Genomic DNA, 19,369 nt, shown 5'->3' with positions numbered 1-19,369 from the left:
GATTACCATAATTGATATGTATAATAGAGAATGGTAATTAATACCCTAATTATTTTGGTATCCCTGATGCTACCATAATTCTTAAAACCAAAGTCTCTTGGGTGCTTTTGGTTAGAACTCAAGCTAATACGAGCAATTAACCCAGAACTGACCAAACCTCTAAACCTGCATTGCCTAGTATAGTAGCTGTTAGCACATGTAGATATTTAAATTTAAATTAATTAAAATTAAATAAAATTTAATACCTCATTCACACTAACCGTATTTTAAGTGTTCCATAGTTAGAGGTGGCTGGCTATCCAAGACTCATTATTTGACCTAATGCTTTGTAAGAATGGAATAATAATTTGTAATGTTTCCTTTTTCTAATAGCAAATGGTGATAAAAATGTATTCAGTCCTTGTGTTAGGGCCATCTCAGCTAAGAGCAAACTCTATTAAATTCTGATCTCTTTAAATCTTGACTCCAGAAAATAATCCATCTCATTTACCCTATGGACTAACTGTCTCTTCATGATGATTAATCATTGGCCAGTTCATGAAATGGCTTAGAACTGACTGTGATTTCTGGCCAAATCTATTTGGCTTGGTTAATGGTGGTGGGAAAGGGAGTCAATAGAATATATAGTCTTGGCATCACCTTTGAAGTGATTTAGATTTCATCATTCAGTGACTCATTTTTATTCCCAGCATCTAGTGCTTTTTGCATGGCCCAAAGGGGCCCTGTGCTGCTCCACTGCAGAGGAAACTTCAAGAAATGCTGGTTTGCTACAGTGTTTTAGCTTGTGAGAGTCTCTGGGACCTTCTCTGCTCCATCATGGGGTCTCCTCTAGGTGGGTATTAGGGGGAGATTGGTAACTGGTTTAACCTTTAATGAAGAACTTGGTAATCTTTTGTGATCCAATAAGATATATATTCAATAGTAGTCTGTCCCTTAAAATGTTTCCCTGGCCCCAGGATAGTGTCACTTTAAAGATTGTTTCCTTAATTCAGTGTTCTTTAAACTTTGAGAAGCTCTAAGGCCACTTCAACAGGCTAGGAGATTTGGTGGACACCCCTCCCCCCAACTTATTTTTTAGTTACTATAATAAGAAATACTACCCAGGACCTAGTTTTCTCTAAATTACCAGATCTTTGTCATATTATACCTCAGAGCAATGCAACATTGCCAGGGTTGGGAGTGGGGTGGGAGTGGGAGAGAAAAACCCAATTTTTAGACTGAGGATTCAAGTATAATCTCACTCATTTTGGCTTTTCATGCCCTCAAATGCTCTTACCTTATGTTTCCAGATAGATATATATATATATATATATATATATATATATACACACACACACACACACACACACATACACATATATACATACATATATATATAACATGCAAATTGACTACCTTTGCTATGCCCAAGCCACGCCCACCAGCCAGTCAGAGCAAATATATGCAAATTAACCCAACCAAGATGGTGGCCAGCAGCCAAGGAGCTGGAGCAAGCAAGAGGCTTGGTTGCCCCGGCAATGGAGGAAGCCAAGCTTCCCGCCTGCCCTGGCCAGCTCTGGCCTCCACTGAAGGCAACAAAATTTGAAATATAGAAGATAAATAAATCCCAGATACCTGCTTCCAGCCAGCATCCACTGGGAGTTTGGGTGGCTGGGGGCTGTGGCCAGCCTGCAAACAGCCATCAGCCCCTCACCCAGGCTGGCCAGGCACCCCAGGTGGGACCACCACCCTGAAGGAGCTGTGGCCAGCCTGCAAACAGCCATCAGCCCCTCACCCAGACTGGCCAGGCACCCCAGCAGACCCCCCACCCTGAAGGGGCTGTGGCTAGCCTGAAAATGGCCCTCGGCCCCTCACCCAGGCTGGCCAGGCACCCCAGCGGGGACCCCCACCTTGAAGGGGCTGTGGCCAGCCTGCAAACAGCCATCAGCCCCTCAACCAGGCTGGCCACACCCTCATGGGGTGAGGGTCCCTGCTGGGGGTCTTTGGCAGCCTGCAAACAGCCATCAGTCCCTCACCCAGGCTGGCCAGGCACTCCAGCAGGGACCCCCACCCTGAAGGGGGTATGGCCAGTCTGAAAACGGCACTCAGCCCCTCACCCAGCCTGGTCAGGCACCCCAGCGGGACCTCCACCCTGATCCGGGACACCATTCAGGGCAAACCAGCTGGCCCCCACCCATGCACCAGGCCTCTATCCTATATAAAAAAAGGGTAATATGCAAATTGACCCTAACAGCAGAACGACTGGGAATGACTGGTCACTATAACACACACTGACCACCAGGGGGCAGACGCTCAATGCAGGAGCTGCCCCCGGTGGTCAGTGCGCTCCCACAGGGGGAGCTCTGCTCAGTCACAAACCAGGCTGATGGCTGCCAGTACAGCGGTGGTGATAGGAGCCTCTCTCGCCTCCTCAGCAGCACTAAGGACGTCTGACTGCAGCTTAGGCCTGCTCCCCGCTGGCAAGTGGGCATCCCCCAGGGGGCTCCCGGGCTGCCAGAGGGATGTCTGACTGCCAGCTTAGGCCCGATCCCCCGGGGAGTGGGCCTAAGCCAGCAGGTGGTTATCCCCCGAGGGGTCCCAGACTGCAAGAGGGCACAGGCCGGGCTGAGTGACCCCCTCCCCCCGAGTGCACAAATTTTTGTGCACCAGGCCTCTAGTGTGTGTGTGTGTGTATGTGTGTGTGTGTGTGTGTGTGTGTGTGTGTGTGTATATATATATATATATATATATATATATATATTTGTTTTTTGGTTTTGTTTTTTTTTGGGGGGGGGTGTTTTCTGAAATGGGATCCAACCATATTGGGTGTTAAATGCTATCATCTGATGGCAATAAGTGACTTTTTCAGGAATCAGGTTATTCAGAAGGAATCTTCTCATCCATTTTCACCTGTTCTGTTCTGTTTTCCATGAGCTTCCTGAGCACTTCTTTGAGACACTGGTATATCTTGCTGTGACATTTTGGATCACTTTAGGAACTAACATGAAAAACCTCTCTGGTCATCTTTAGACATGATTTAAAAACATTCATCTAAAATGATCCACTCAGGTCACCTAGATTCCTCACCCTAATATTACTTTGAACCCAATCAGGGAAAAGTAAGTTTTGTTGTGCTCCAAACCAGTCTGAAAATTGCTTAATGTTTAGTGTAGATTACATCCTGAAAGCATTTTTTAGGAAGTTGACTGTGATAGAGATTTCTATTTCCTTTACAGGTCATTTTACCTGGGACAAATACCTAAAAGAAACATGTTCAGTCCCAGCGCCTGTTCATTGCTTCAAGCAGGTAATTGATTCTCAACATCCTTAGTAGGTGGGAGGCAAGTAGACTTTTTCTGATCCTTAGACAAGCAAAACATGAGGTGGGAGCCATGGGCTTCTCACCTGAAGGCCCTAGAATAAACTATGGGGAGAATGCAACTCAAAACTCACTATGAGTTTTGGCAGCAAACATTCTCCTCAACTTCATTCCAAATAATACCTTTTCCTTCACCTAAAACAATAATTTTTACTATTGCTATTTAATCAGACAGATAGAATACATAGTTATAGCCCTTGGTCCGTGGACCACTGTTGTTTCGTGAGGTCCGAAAGGTTGGTGACCGCTGGTTTAAGGAAACCTTTGGAGCAGCGGTCACCAACCAGTGGTCCGTGGACTACTGGTAGTCTGTGAGGTCTGAAAGGTTGGTGACCGCTGCCTTAGACAGTTCTTAAAAGTAGAGCAGTATTTGTTTCTCTGTACTCAACATCCCTGCCACAATCATTTCTTTTCATAAAAATACTGGCACTGAGTCCCATCAGGGTAGGGGGAGTGTTCGAGGAGCTCATCAGAGGCCATTCAGAGCTTCCCATATAGAATTAAGTGCCTCACACAACGCATAGATGATATTAACTATATCTTTACATGATTAGGCTGATAAGCAAAGACTGTACTGCTGCTAAACAGCAATTTACATCTCTCTTCCTCTGGTACTAATGATTATTTCCTCAAACTGTCAAGATTTTACTTTGAGTTTGAATTTTATCTATGCTCCAAATAAAAGTACAATTCAGGGCTTCTGCTCATTTGAAATAGTAGGGGCTAAATTCATGCTACCATCTAAAATAATTTTTAAAAATACAAAATATATTAAATTGATTTTCAAGTAACTGAAAATCAAGCAGCCAACCACAGTGATCTCTGGAAGATGGAGCCCATTATGATTTCCCAGCTTACTATCTTAAGAGAGTTTTGAGACCATGGCCCAGGGAAGGTGGCCCAAGATTGAGCCCAGTACTCCGTAATTTGAGGATATGGAGCTGAGAGTCCAGGGAAACCAAGGTGGCTAGAATTTTCAGGACACATTGCCAGAGAGAACAGAGCTGTGCAGAAAGCAAACAACGAAGATGTGCAAAAATCTTCCTTCAGGTATTCAGCAAAGTACTACTGTTCAGTATGTGCATGTGAGGAAACTACCCAAAGCCAAGGGAAAAACCATCTGAAAGGTTTAAATGGAATAGAGCCTAGCACTCTCACACTAGGCTAAAAATAGTACCTGGTCCTACGAACTAGACTGGAAAAACTCAGTTCACGTGGCATTGGGTTGAATATTCAGGAAAATTTGCTCAGTAGTGGTAAATATTTAGCCTTAAAGTGAGCACTGTTCTGAGCCTGCCAAGCAAATCATAAAGCAAGACTCAAAATGATCTAATTATTTCCAAGTAACTTAGTTGCATCTAGGAACAAAGCACAAGAAGGGAATGCAAAAATATCTAGCACCCCAAGGCAGGCAGCAAGGGGATGGGAGACATCTGTAATAATGTCAACAATAAGAAATATATATTGAGTACCCAACAGGTAAAATTCACAGTGTCTGGTATCTGATCAAGCAGGTATGTAAAGAGGCTGGAAAATATAATCAATAATGAGCAGAATAATCAATAAACTGACTTAGAATCTATGCAGATCTTAGAATAGCAGGCAAAAACATTAAAACAGTTATGTTCAAAAGTTTAGCAGAGAATATTGAAGATATTTACAGACTCATATTGAACTACTGTGTACAAAATAAAAATACACTGGATATTAATGTCAGGAGAAAATATTGGTAGACTTGGAGATATAGCAGTAAAAATTGAGAATGAAACACACACACAAACACAAAAGAATCTTGAAAAGATGTAAAGAACATTAGTGAGCCATAGGATGATTTCCAAGTTTATGTAGTAACTTCATAGACCGTGTAATTTTAATGCTCAAAGGATAGAAGGGGACAGAAAAATATTTGGAGATATAATGGCTAAAAACTTTCAAAAATTTATGAGAATTATAAATCCACAGATCTAAGAAGTTCAATGACTGAAAAAAGAAAGAAAAAAGTAAAGAAAGAAGACAACTACACTAAGGCATATCATAAATGCTTAAAATCAGTGATAAGAGAACATCTTAAAAGCAGCTACAAAAAAAATACTTTGCATACAGGGGAACTAAGATATGAATGACATATTTTCTCGTTAGAAACAATGCAAGCAAGAAGGAAGTTGAGTAACATCTTTAACGTATCAGAAGAAAAAACTGTCAACCTAGAATTATATATTCAGCAAAAAGATCTTCCAAAAAGCAAAGGCAAAATAAAGGTATGTTCAGACATACAGAAGCTGAAGGAATTTACCAGGAAACCCACTATAAGAAATATTAAAGGAAGTCCATCAAGCAGAAGAAAAATGATACCAGGTGAAATTATAGATCTACACAAAGGAAAGAAAATCACTGGAAATTATGATTATAAAAGTAAAGACATAAGATGTTTTTTATTATTATTTAAACCTCTATAAAAGATAATTGTATAAACAACAATAATATTGCATTGTAAAGATAATTAAAATTTGTATAAATAAAATGTATGATAATAATTTAAATGCCGAGAGAAATCCTAAGTATAATATTGATAAGATTCATATACATGAAGTAGTAAAATATAATAAGATAGGCTGGTAAGTTAAATGTGTTTACTATAAACCCCAAAGCAACCACTAAAATAATAGAAAACAAATAGCAATATAGTGGATTTAAATCCAACCATATCAGTAATCAGAGTGATTATGAAAGGTCTAAATGCCCCAATTAAAAGGCTAAACTTGTCACATTAAATAGAAAGCAACACAATTATATACTGCTTGCAAGAAACTACACTTTAAAAAGAAAGGCACAAATAGGCTGAAAGGAAAATGATATACCATGCTGACATTGACCATATTAATATGAAAGTATATATCAGAGCAAAGAATATTACCAGGGATAAAGAAGGTATTTTATGGTGTGCTAAGGGGTCAAATTCCTTAGGTGAAGCAAAAAATAAGATTTATCTGCAGTCAGACTTTTAATACCCTTTCTATGATTAGAAAACAAGTAGACAGAAAATAAGCAAGTATCTGTATAGAAGATTCAAACAGCACTACCAGCCAACCTGACCTGATTGATACTCTGTAACAACAATAGAATATGCATTCTTTTCAAGTGCATGCAGAACATTTACTAGGTTAGACCATTTCCTGGACTGTACAATACGGTTTGATAAATTTAAAAGGATTTAAATAATATGAAATATAGTCTCTGATACATTGGAAATAAATTAAAAATGAATAGCAGAAGGTTATCTGGAAGATCTCCAAATATGTGGAAACTAAGTATCACATTTCTAAATACCTATAGAGGTATTTAGGAACATTAGAAAGTATTTTCAATTAAATGAAAATGAAAGGAGAACATTTAAGAAATTGTGGTATGATGCGAAAGTAGTTTTTAGGGAGAAATTTATAGCACTAAACATTTACATTAGAAAAGAAGAAAAGTTTTTCATGTAGCTCCTACTTTAAAAAACTAGGAAAAATGAATAACCCCCAATTAAGCAAAGAAAAAAAAAAACAGAGCATAAAATCAAGAGTAGAGCTTAAATCAATCAAATAAAAACCAGAAATATAATAGAAAAATATCATTGAAACCTATAGCTGATTCTTTGCAATGAGGTAAACTTCTGGCCAGCTGATCAAGAATGAAAAGGGAGAAAACAAATTACTAACATCAAACTAAAAGCGGTAACATCATTATTGAGCCTAGAGATATTAAAGAGATATTAAAGGAATACTATGAACAAACTTATGCCTTTAAATTTCACCTCAATAGAGGTGAAACTTGATAGACAAATTTTACTCTTAACCACCTCACCAGTTAAATAACCCAAGATTTAAATGAAATGGATAATTTCATGAATGACAAAAAGTACCAAAAGCTCACTTAGGAAATATGAATAGCACTATTTTTGCCACAGAACTAAGTTTTTAGTAAATTCCAAACCTAGATGACTTCACCAATGAATTGTTTCAAACATTTAAGGGAAAAAATAATGCAAATTCTACATTGACTCTTCTAGAATGTTTACAAGAAGGGAATACCTTTTGTCTCATTCTATAAGGCAAGCGTTATTCTGATACCAAAACCAGGCCAACATTGATGGAAAAGAAAACTACAGTGTTACATCCCACATAAAAATACATGTACAAATTCTAAACAAAATTTTAGGAAATTGAATCAAACAATATATAAAAATAATTCATGACAACTGGAGTTTAGTTTCAAGAATCAAGGTTGATTTAACATTTAGAAATCAATCAGTGTAATTGACCACATGAACACACTATGAAGGAAATAAGATTATCTAAATAGATGCAAAGAAAGCATTTGACAAAATTCAGTGTCCATTAATAAAAACTCTCAGCAAACAAGAAATAGAAGGAATTTTTAAAAATCCTAAGCCCCAAAGGACATCTATGAAAAACCTACAGATAACATCACATAAAATGCTTTTTTCTTAAGGTCAGGAACAAGACAAGGATGTTTTTTTCTTGCTATTTCTATTCAGCATTGTACTACCAATGAGACCAAGCCAAATAAAAGAAATAAAAGGGATCCAGACTGAAAAATTAGAACAAAAACCGAAGAAAATATGTGGGAAGACTGACCATACCTAATAGTGGCAAGGTTATGGAGCAAGTAGGATTTTCATAAACTACTGGTGAAAATGTAAAATGTTTCAGTTTCTTTGGAAAATAATTTGGCAGAAAACTTTAACATAGTATTGAACAAAAATAAAAATCACTAATTTAACTAGGAATTGAATAATACATTCTTAACTTGCAAAGTATTTATACCTCAGTACTAAAGCCAACATTTTACTCAGTGGTGAAAAGTAACTCAATAAAGTTATAATGAAAGAGAAATATCCATTTACAATAGCAGCAAAAATTAATATTTATGAATTAATATTTATGAATATTAAAAGTTAATATTCATAAAAAATTAAAATTTATGAATGAACTAACAATATGTGACACTTATATAAAGAAAACTTTAGAAAACAGCTTACCAAAAGCATGATCCATTAAAAATTCATAAAATAGACTTTGTCAAAATTAAGAACTTCTGCTCTTTAAAAGATATTGATAAGAGAATGAAAATATAAGCCATAGACTTGGAGAAAATATTGACAAACCACATAGCTGACAGTAATACTCTCCAAATTGATCTATTGATTTGATGTACTTCTTATTAAAATCCCATATACCTACTTTGTAGAAGTTGACAAGTTGACTCTAAAATTCACATAGAATTACAAAGGACCCAGAATAGCCAATTATGGGAAAAAAGAGAACAAAGGTAGATGATTTCTATTTCCTGGTTTCAAAACTTACTACAAATCAACAGTACTTAAGACACTGTGGTACTGACATAAAGATAGACATATAGATCAGTGGATTAGATTTGAGAGTACAGAAATAAACCCATGCATTTATGTTCAATTGATTTGGACAAAGATGCCAAGACAGTTCAGTGATATTTTCAACAACTAATATGGGGACAACTGGATATTCATGTACAAAAGAATGAAGTTGGACCCATCCTCCACACCATTTATGAAAATTGACTCCAAGTGGATGATAGACCTGAATGTAAGAGATAAAACTATGACACTCTTAGAAAAAAACAGGAATAAATCTTGGACTAGGCAATGATTTCTTAGATATGGCACTAAAACTACAAACAATAGAGGTGAAACTTGATAGACAAAACTAACTGCTTTCGTGCTTCCACTATCAAGAAAGTGAAAAGACAACCCATATAATGGGAGATAATATTTACAAATCATCCTATCTAATAAAAGAGAAAAATGGTAATTGGCGTACAACGATACCCTTTTCATTGGCTAATCAGGGCTATATGCAGATTAACTGCCAACTAAGATTGGCAGTTAACTGCCAACAAGATGGCGGTTAATTTGCATATGTAGGCACAATGCAGGGAGGCGAAAGGGAAAGCAGGAAGAAGCCCCCTGCCACTGACAGTGATCGGAAACCCAGGGGGGAGCTAAGAGCTGGGGGGCAGGGCAAAGGCGGCCCTGGGGCCGCCTTTGCCCTGCTCCCCAGCCATGATCGGAAATCAGGTGCCTTTGCCGCCCTGGCCAGTGATAGCAGGAAGTAGGGGTGGAGCCAGCGATGGGAGCTGGGCACGGTCGAAGCTGGCAGTCCCGGGAGCTAGGGGCCCCTTGCCTGGGCCTAAAGCGAAGCCCACGATCGCGGGGCCGCTGCAGCTGTGGGTCCCCACTGCCTGGGCCGGACGCCTAGGCCAGAGGCGTCAGGCCTGGGCAAGGGGCCGATCCTGTGATTGGAGGGTGATGGGGGTCAACACCTGAGGGCTCCCAGTATGTGAGAGGGTGCAGGCTGGGCTGAGGGACACTCCCCCCCACATACACCCAGTGCACGAATTTCGTGCACCGGGCCCCTAGTGTATCTAATAAGGAACTTGAATCTGGAAGATACGAAGAACTCTTACCACCTCACCAGATAAATAACCCAAGATTTAAATAGGCAAAGAATTTGAATAGGTCTTTCTCCATATATTTACAAATAGCCAACAAGCATGTAAAAGATGCTTAACATCATTAAAGAAATACAAATCAAAATTGTAATGAGATACCACTTCACATCTACTAGGGTAGCTGAAATAGAAAAGGCAGACAAAAACAGGTGTTGCTGAGGATGTAGAGAAATTGGAACCCTTATATGTAGGTGGTGAGATTGTAAAATGCTGTAGGCACTTTAGAAAACTGTTTGAAATTTACTCAAAATAGAATTGCCTTATGACCCATCAGCCTCACATTTAGGTATGTACCCAAGAGAGAGAAATCAAAACATATGACCCCACAAAAACTTATACACAAATGTTCAAGGCATTATTATACCTAATAGTTAAAAAGAGGAAACAATCCAAATGTTTATCAACTGATGAATGGATAAGCAAAATTGTATATTTTTTATTATATTTTTATATTATATAAATTATATTTATATAATAGAATGTTATTCAGCAATGAAAATGAATGAAGTACTGATAAACACTCCAGGTTAACCTTGTAAACAATTCACTGAGTGAAGAAAGGAGCTATTCACATATTATAAAATTCCACTTATATTAATCTCCAGAATAGATGAATCCATAGAAACAGAAAGTAGCCCAACCAGTGTGGCTCAATGGTTAAACATTGATCTATGAACCAGGAAGTCACAGTTCAATTCCCAGTCAGGTCACAGGCCCAGGTTTCAGGCTCAATCCCCATAGGGGATGGGCAGGAGGCAACTGATCAATGATTCTCTCTCATCACTGATGTTTCTCTCTCTCCCTCTCCCTTTCTGAAATCAATTAAGAAATATTAAAAAGAAACAGAAAGTAGATTGATGGTTTTCAGGGGATTGCCTGAGGGGAGAATGGGGAGAGAAGGCTAATGGATATGGGGTTTCTATTGTGGGCATGATGAAAATGTTCTAAATTTAGGTGGAGTGATGTTTGCCTCTGTGAATATCCTAAAAACCACTGAATTATATACTGTAAAAAGTTAAATATTCTGGTATGTGAGTTATACCTATCATATGATTCATCCATTCCACTTTACTATATTCCTGAAATATGTATGGAAATATAGTAAGTATATTCATATGTGTGGATGTTCATAAGAGACTTATTTGTAATAGTGAAAAACTGGAAACACACCAAATGTCCATCAACATGATATACTACTCAGAAACAAAAAGAAATGGATTATTGATTCCATTCAACAATATGGGTGAATATCATAATAGTTATGCTGAATGTTACTATCTATATTTTAAAAACCTGTAGCCAAGATCACAATGGTTAAAAACTAGCTTTCCCACTAACATCTGAAAGAAGGCAAGGATGTCCCTCTCACCACTTCTTTTCAACATCATCCTGGAAATCCTAGCTATTGCAATAAAATAAGAAAAGGAAGTAAAGGGTATACAAATTGGGAAGGAAGAAATAAAACTGTTTGTTTATAGATGACATGATTGTTTATGTAGAAAATCTAAAAGAATTGACAAAAAAAGTTCCTAGAACTAATAAGCAATTATAGTACAGTTGCCAATACAAGGTTAATATATGAGTCAATCACTTTTCTACATACCAGCAATTAAAAAGTAGAATTTGAAATTTAAAACAATATCATTTATATGAGCACCTCCAAAAATGAAATACTTAGGTATAAATCTAACAAAATACGTATAAAAATTATCTGAGGAAAACTTTAGAACTTAGATAAATGAAATAAAAAAACTTAAAAATAGAGAGTTCGTGACCAAGAAAAGGAAGACTCAATATTGTTCAAAATGTTGGTTCTTCCCAACTTGATCTATAGATTCAATGCAAGCTTAATCAAAATTTCAGCAAGTTATTTTGTGGAGATTGACAAACGAATTCTAAAGTTTATATGGAGTGGCAAAAGATACAGAAGAGCCAACACAAAATTGAAGAAGAACAACAAAGTTTGAAGACTGACACTACCCAAATTCAAGAATTACTATATCGCTACAGTAATCAAGACAGTGTGGTATTGATAAGAGAATAGATAAATAGATCAATGAAACAGAATAGAGAGCTCCAAAATAGTCCCACATAAATATAGTCAACTGATCTTTGAAAAATGAGCAAAGGCAATACAGTAGAGCAAAGATAGTCTTTTTAACAAATGGTACTGAAACAACTGGACAGCCACAGGCAAAAAATGAATCTAGACACAGACCTTACTCCCTTCACAAAAATTAAGTCAAAATAAACCTCAGACCTAAATGTAACACTTAAAACTATACAACTCTCAGAAAATAACATAAGAGGAAAAACAAGAAGACCTTGGGTATGGTGATGACTTTTTAGATACAACACCAAAGGCATGATCCATGAAAGAAATAATTGATAAGGTGGACTTCATTAATATTAAAAGTTTCTGCCCTAACTGGTTTGGCTCAGTGGATGGAGCATCGGCCTGCGGACTGAAGGGTCCCAGGTTTGATTCCAGTCAGGGGCATGTACTTTGGTTGCGGGCACATCCCCAGTAGGAGGTGTGCAGGAGGCAGCTGATCGATGTTTCTCATTGATGTTTCTACCTCTCTATCCCTCTCCCTTCCTCTCTGTAAAAAAATCAGTAAAATATATATTTAAAAAAATATTAAAAGTTTCTGCTCTGTGAAAGATCAAGAGAATGAGAAGACAAGCTACAGATTGGGAGAAAATAATGTACAAAAGACACATCTGCTAACAGACTGTTATACAAAATATACAAAGAACACTTAAAAACTCAACAATAAGAAAACCAACAACTTAATTTAAAAATGAGCCAAAGATCTTAGATACCACCAAAAAAAGATAATGCAGATGATTTTAAAAATGTGAAAAAAAAGTTTTAAATGCAAATTAAATACCACTACACACCTATTAGAGTGGTCAAAATCCAGAATACTGACACTGCCATGTGCTTGCAAGGATATGGAGCAACAGTAATTCTCACTCATTGCTTGTGGGAATGCAAAAGGGTACAGTCATTTTGTAAGACATATTGTTGATTTCTTACAAAACTAAATGTACTGTTACCATATGATACAGCAATTCCATTCCTTTGTGTTTTCCCAAAGGAACTGAAAATGTTTGATCATACAAAAACCTGAAAATGGATGTTTATTGCAGCTTTATTCATAATTGCCAAAACTTGAAAGATGCCTTCAGTAGATGAATGAATAAACTGTGGTATAGCCAGACAAAGGAGTGTTATTCGCCCCTAAAAGGAAATTAGCTATCATGCCATGAAAAGACATAAAGGAAACTTAAATGCTTATTACAAAAGAAAAGAAGCCTATCTAAAAAGGCTACATACATTCTAGAAAAGAGACAGTGAGAAGATCAGTAGTTGCCAGTGGTTGAGTGGAGGAAGGATGAATATGCAGATCACTGAGGACTTTTTGGCCAGTGAAACTATTTAGTATGATACTATAATGATAGATAAATGTCATTATACCTTTGTCCAAACCCAATGTACAACACCAAGAGAGAACCCTCCTGTAAACTGTGTGCTTTGAGAGATTATGATGTATCAATGTAGGTTCATCAATTGTAACAAATGTACCACTGTGGTGGGGGATGCCGGTAATAGGAGAGGCTGTTCATGTGTGGAGATAGGATATATATGGGAAATCTCTGTATCTTCCTCTCAGTTTTGTTGTGAACCTAAAGCTGCTCTAAAAAAAAGTCTTTAAAAAACAAAAACAAAAATAAATTATTGGTACATTTAACAATATGGATGAATATCAGAATTGTTACGCTGAGTGAAAGAAGCTGGACAAAAAAACAAAGAGTATATTCTCTATAATTCCATTGAAGACTAGAAAATATAACTCTATCTACAGTGAAAGTAGATCAGTATTTGTCTGGAAACGGGTCTGGGAAGGGCTAGACAGAAGGATTATAAAGAGACATGAGAGAACATGTCCATGTTCATCATCTTGATTGTGATGATGGTTTCAAAGGTATATATATATGTATATGGCATCATGGATGTATTCATATGTCAAGATTTACCAAAGTGTATATTTTATATGAATTATAACTTAAAATTGTTTGTAAAGATATAAATTGATTTATATATCAATGTCAAAATAAGAAAAAAATTGACACCTCCCCCCAATAGTAGTCTGTGTGCTGGATTTACAAAGCAATATATACTATATCACTTCATGAAGAGACACTTAGTATATAATAGGTAAATTGGATGATTTCTAAAAAGAAAACATGAGTACCTAGAGAATTAGAGAGCTGGAGAAAATAAGATGAGAGAGTATTAAGTAAGGACCATTTGAGGCACTCTTGTCCTTTTCTTACTGGTGTGAGTCAATATTTGATGCTTCAGTAAAAAGTAATTTTTTCCCTTTCTTACCTTCTAGTGTTTCTTTTGTATGTAAATCTTCCTAAGTATTAGGGAATAATTCACAGTGGTTTGTTCCTGGTCAAGCTGTAACCACTTTGAGTCCAAGGCATGAATTTTCAGGTTCCATCTAACATCCTTACTGAAAATGCCACTTACCTTAGTCTGCCTAATCCCCATGGCTTGTTCTCCTCAGTCCTACACACCTCCAAGCAACGAGTTCAAGATCAGCATGAAATTAGAGGCACAGGATCCCAGGAACACCACATCTACCTGTATCGCTACAGTAGTTGGACTAACAGGAGCTCGCCTCCGCCTTCGCCTTGATGGCAGCGACAACAAGAATGACTTCTGGCGGCTGGTTGACTCAACTGAAATCCAGCCTATTGGGAACTGTGAGAAGAATGGGGGTATGCTGCAGCCCCCTCTGGGTGAGTAATTAGACCCAAGTCCTCTTTAACCAATTAATTATCTTCCCAAAATTATACATCCCATTATGGGAAAGCCTAGGGTCCCCTGCCTGCCTCTTCTTTTTCATATGGTCCAAAAGAAAAGGCTCACCTAAAATAAAATGAGCTGTAAAATCTGGACATCTCCATCTCTACATTAACTTATAATATTCAAGCATCTCTCAAACTCTTCTTTTGCTAACAAAAAACCACACCCTTCACCCTTCCTTGTCAGTTCCCATTTACATGATAGACAGAATGGAAGGAGGTCTTGCTATTTAATCTGCTTCAAAAAACCATAGAGCTTTTAACAAATCCTACAATAATAACAAGAGGTGAAAGGAAAATCTCCCAATAGAAAGGATGACTATTAGAAGGGTACCTTATCTCCTTTCCCCTAAATTCTCACTTGGTCCTGGGATTTTCTCACTTTTAATTATTCAGTAAAATGTATTATTTCACTTAAACTAATAACCTCACTAGATTTTTCTCCTAAAGATCAGATTCATCTTTTTCTTCTTTTGTCTTAATATAACTGAGAGATTTAGCCCATCTTTGCAGTTATTATGAATCATGATTGCAGTGAGTCTCAATGGAGGATAGAGAGATATGGGTTATGGGTTTTGTATGTAAGGGCTATGTTCCCATCAGGAGGTCGTGCTACATTAATTGAGCATAAGAAAATATGTATTGTTTGAAAGCGCTCCCCAGGTGGTTATTTAGCATTTTCCCCTATTAAAAAAATTATTTGCAATGTAAAATTTCAAATGTATACAAAGGTAGAAAGAATAGCACTGTGAATATCCATGTATCCTTTATCCTTGATATTTATCAACAAAGTCCATCTTGTTTTCTCTGTATCTTTACACATTCCCTGCCTTCTGCTCAATCACCCATAGTATTTGTCATTAAATATTTAATCTGTATCTCTCATAAACAATAATTTTAAACACAATTATAACATCACATAAATTAATACTTTTTAATATCAACGAATTTTTTACTCAGTGTTTAAATTTTCTCTGTTCTCTTTCTCTCTCTCTCACACACACACACACACACACACACACACACACATACACACATACATTACAGTTTCTTTGAATCAGGATTCAAATAAGTTCCACATATTGCAGTTGATTGATATGTCCCTTAAGCCTCTTTTAATCTTTGGGTTCTCCTTCTCTCAGTTTTTTTCTGGCAATTTATGTGTTGAAAAATCTAAGTCGTTTGTCTTCAAAATTTTCCATAATTAGATTTTGCTGATTGTATCTCTATAGTATCATTTAACATGTTTCTCTATCCTCTTTCCTAGAAATTGGTAGCTAGATCTAGAAGCTTGATCATGTTCAGGTTCAGTTTTTTTCCTATGAATATTTTATAGATGGTGGTGTTTACTTCTATTAGGAAGCTCTTTGGTCTGATAGTCCTCATTTTTATAATGTAGTAGTCATTACTGCCTGTGGTCTAGATCTGGGCTTCCCAAATTTTTTTAACGGGTCAGATAGTAAATATTACTGGCTTTATGGGGCCTTAGATTCTCTATTGCAGCTACTTAACTTTATCTTTGTAATGCCAAAGCAGCCATAGACAATACATAAACAGACGGGCAAGCTGTGTTCCAGTAACACTAGTTACAAAACGGGTGGCATTGCCTGCTGGCTATAGTTTGCTGACCCTCTGGTTAAATTTGTCAATTTATCATGCTTGCAAAATGGGGAATTGTAATTTTACCATTCATTCCATCCATATAAATTAAGTGGACTATACCTATTAAAATAAACTTTCATCAACTACTTGGTTATCCTTAGGCATAATTCATGTAAGAAAGATGGTTTAAATGCTTGATTCTTTTCTTTACCAATTTTTAAAATAATGAATTGCTTTACTAACATTCTCCAAAAAATATTTAAAGAGGGTTTGTTGTTGCTGTTTAGTATCATTAACTCAAGGATTCATACATATTTGATATGCTTCACTTCATTGCACTAATTGTTTTTATTGATTCTTGAAGTATCCCATCTTTGGCCTCATATAAGCTTCATCAAGTTGTCTCCTGACTCTTTATTATTTGATAGCTCTCTTTGATTTTTGGAATTTAAAATGTTCCTTGCTCATCTTATACATTTCTTGGCCCAAATAAAGAATTTGCTATTTCTTTTAGGTGCCTAGGCTCCTTTTAGTGGGAGGTGGTATTTAGAGACTATAATCTAAGCACTAGAGTGCTCAGTGCTATTGAGTTGATCATTCTTTCTAGGTCTTTTTGGTATCGAGAGGTAGGAGCATCTTTTTTATTAGGATAAAAAATCATCAGTTTATATGAATACTTACTACTAAAATTCAGGACAATGGTGTTTTTACTGATTTTATCTTCAGTCTCTTAAATCTGTATTGCCTTTGTACCATCCCAAAACTCTAGTTTTCCATGTCACTAAAAATCATTTGTTTTATCCTATAATACATATATATGAGTCTCAGAATAGCAATACCAACACTTGCCACCATTATGAGACCTAAATAATGTTTGAATTTTTTACAAATTTTTTTCTTACCCTCAAGAAAGTCTAATCCTATATAATAAAAGCCTAATATGATAAGTGTCCTGTCATCTGTTCAACCAATCAAAGCATAATATGCTAAGGCCGCTCAACCGCTTGCAATGACGTGCACTAACCACCAGGGGGCAGACAGTTGACCAGTCGCTATGACGTTCACTGCACTGACCACCAGGGGACAGATCGTCGACCGGTCGACCAGTTGCTATGACGTGCACTAGCCACCAGGGGGAAGATGCGCCGACCAGTAGGTTAGCTTGCTGCTGGGGTCTGGCTGATCAGGACTGAGCAAGATGGGCCGGACACACCCTGGCGCTCTCCCGTGGTCCCTCCCCATCTGGCCAACCTCCCATGTCCCTCCCCGGCCCTGATAGTGCACTGGTGGGGTCCCTTGGCCTGGCCTGCACCCTCTCGCAATCCAGGACCCCTCAGGGGATGTCGGAGAGCTGGTTTCGGCCCGATCCCGCAGGCCAAGCTGAGGGACCACACTGGTGCATGAATTCGTGCACCGGGCCTCTAATGATGTTATAAGGTCATTTGCATTAGTTTCCCTCTGGGTGGCCATGCCACCAATTTGATATAAACTTAGATTCACTTGTTTAATTTAATTTTTAATTTTTAAAGATCGTTTTTTTAGCCTGGCTGGTGTGGCTCAGTGGTTGAGTATTGGTGCACATGCCTGGGTTATGGGCTCAATCCCCAGTGTGGGACATGCAGGAGGAAGCCGATCAGTGAATCTCTCTCATCATTGATGTTTCTCTTTCTCCCTCTCCCTTCCTCTCTGACATCAATAAAAAAATATTTTTAAAAAATGTTGCTTTATAAATACATAAACGATATACATTGTTCTTAAAGTCAAATCTATAAAACAAAGTATATTCAGAGAAATCCCCATCATCCTATTTCTTTCCTCTGCCATAGGTAACCAGTGTCTTTGACTTTTATGGTTTAAGTTCCATTTTAAAAAGTATAAACAAATATATCCGTGTGTGCATGAGGGTGTACATATATAGATATGTAACCTCCACCCTCTTATATAAAGGACAGCATTTTATGCATACTTTTCTCAACTTTGCTTCTTTCATTTGATATGTCCTAAAATGACTTCTTTTTTTTTTTTAATATATTTTATTGATTTTTTACAGAGAGGAAGGGAGAGAGATAGAGAGTTAGAAACATCGATGAGAGAGAAACATCGATCAGCTGCCTCCTGCGCATCTCCTACTGGGGATATGCCCGCAACCCAGGTACATGCCCTTGACCGGAATCGAACCTGGGACCTTTCAGTCTGCAGGCCGACGCTCTATCCACTGAGCCAAACCGGTTTCGGCCCTAAAATGACTTCTTAGTAGTTTGGAGACATACTTCAATCCTCTTTATAACTGCGTGGTACTGGATTGTTCTCAACCTACTTTATGAATCACTATTTTGAAGTATCTTGAGAGGCTATTAAAAATATAAGGTCCCAGGGATAGTGCTGATCATCAAAATAAAAATATTTCCATAAATTCTCCAGAAATGTGCAGATCAAATAGGAGAGTAAATCAAACCACCCATAACTCATGTCTAAACATAAGTAGGAGTCAAGAATATCACAAGTTGCCGAAACCGGTTTGGCTCAGTGGGTAGAGCGTCGGCCTGCGGACTGAAAGGTCCCAGGTTCGATTCCGGTCAGGGGCATGTACCTGGGTTGCGGGCACGTCCCCAGTGGGGAGTGTGCAGGAAGCAGCTGATCGATGTTTCTCTTTCATCGATGTTTCTAACTCTCTAGCTCTCTCCCTTCCTCTCTGTAAAAAATCAATAAAATATATTTAAAAAAAAAAAAAAGAATATCACAAGTTTCAATTACATGTTAATCTACATAGATAAAAAGATCTGAAACCAGTATAGCCAGTAACAGATCCATACCAAAATGAAGTGTTTTATATAGGTGGGAAGTGCATAAAAAAGAGGACAATGTGGGTTTAACATAGCTAAAATCACCGCCAGAGAAATATACTAGTAGTCCCATTCAGAGTGGGAAATACTGAGAACACAGCTAAGACCTATTGGATTAGAGCAGTGGTTC

At 37.5% G+C, this 19,369-nt stretch overlaps 1 protein-coding gene across 24 annotated transcripts in view; it reads left to right on the top strand.

Moving 5' to 3' along the window:
- SCMH1 (Scm polycomb group protein homolog 1) overlaps positions 1-19,369 on the top strand; it is a 136,786-nt gene that overhangs the window by 48,328 nt on the left and 69,089 nt on the right. For 13 of the 24 annotated variants that reach the window (XM_059689771.1, XM_059689768.1, XM_059689750.1 and 10 more), the window contains 2 exons: positions 3,216-3,286; positions 14,494-14,728. The exons of 3 other annotated variants lie outside the window; for them this stretch is intronic. In XM_059689771.1, coding sequence (XP_059545754.1) covers positions 14,530-14,728 — 199 coding nt within the window. In that variant the 5' untranslated portion in view covers positions 3,216-3,286; positions 14,494-14,529. Of the gene's footprint in view, positions 1-689; positions 833-3,215; positions 3,287-14,493; positions 14,729-19,369 lie in introns of all 24 variants that reach the window. 8 more of the 24 variants (XM_059689760.1, XM_059689757.1, XM_059689759.1 and 5 more) reach the window with 2 other exon arrangements.

The sequence above is a fragment of the Myotis daubentonii genome, chromosome 3, assembly GCF_963259705.1.
Source record: "Myotis daubentonii chromosome 3, mMyoDau2.1, whole genome shotgun sequence".
Classification (NCBI taxonomy): Eukaryota; Metazoa; Chordata; class Mammalia; order Chiroptera; family Vespertilionidae; genus Myotis; species Myotis daubentonii.
Note: the sequence above shows the minus strand (reverse complement) of the source record. Positions and strands in the feature narration are given on the sequence as shown.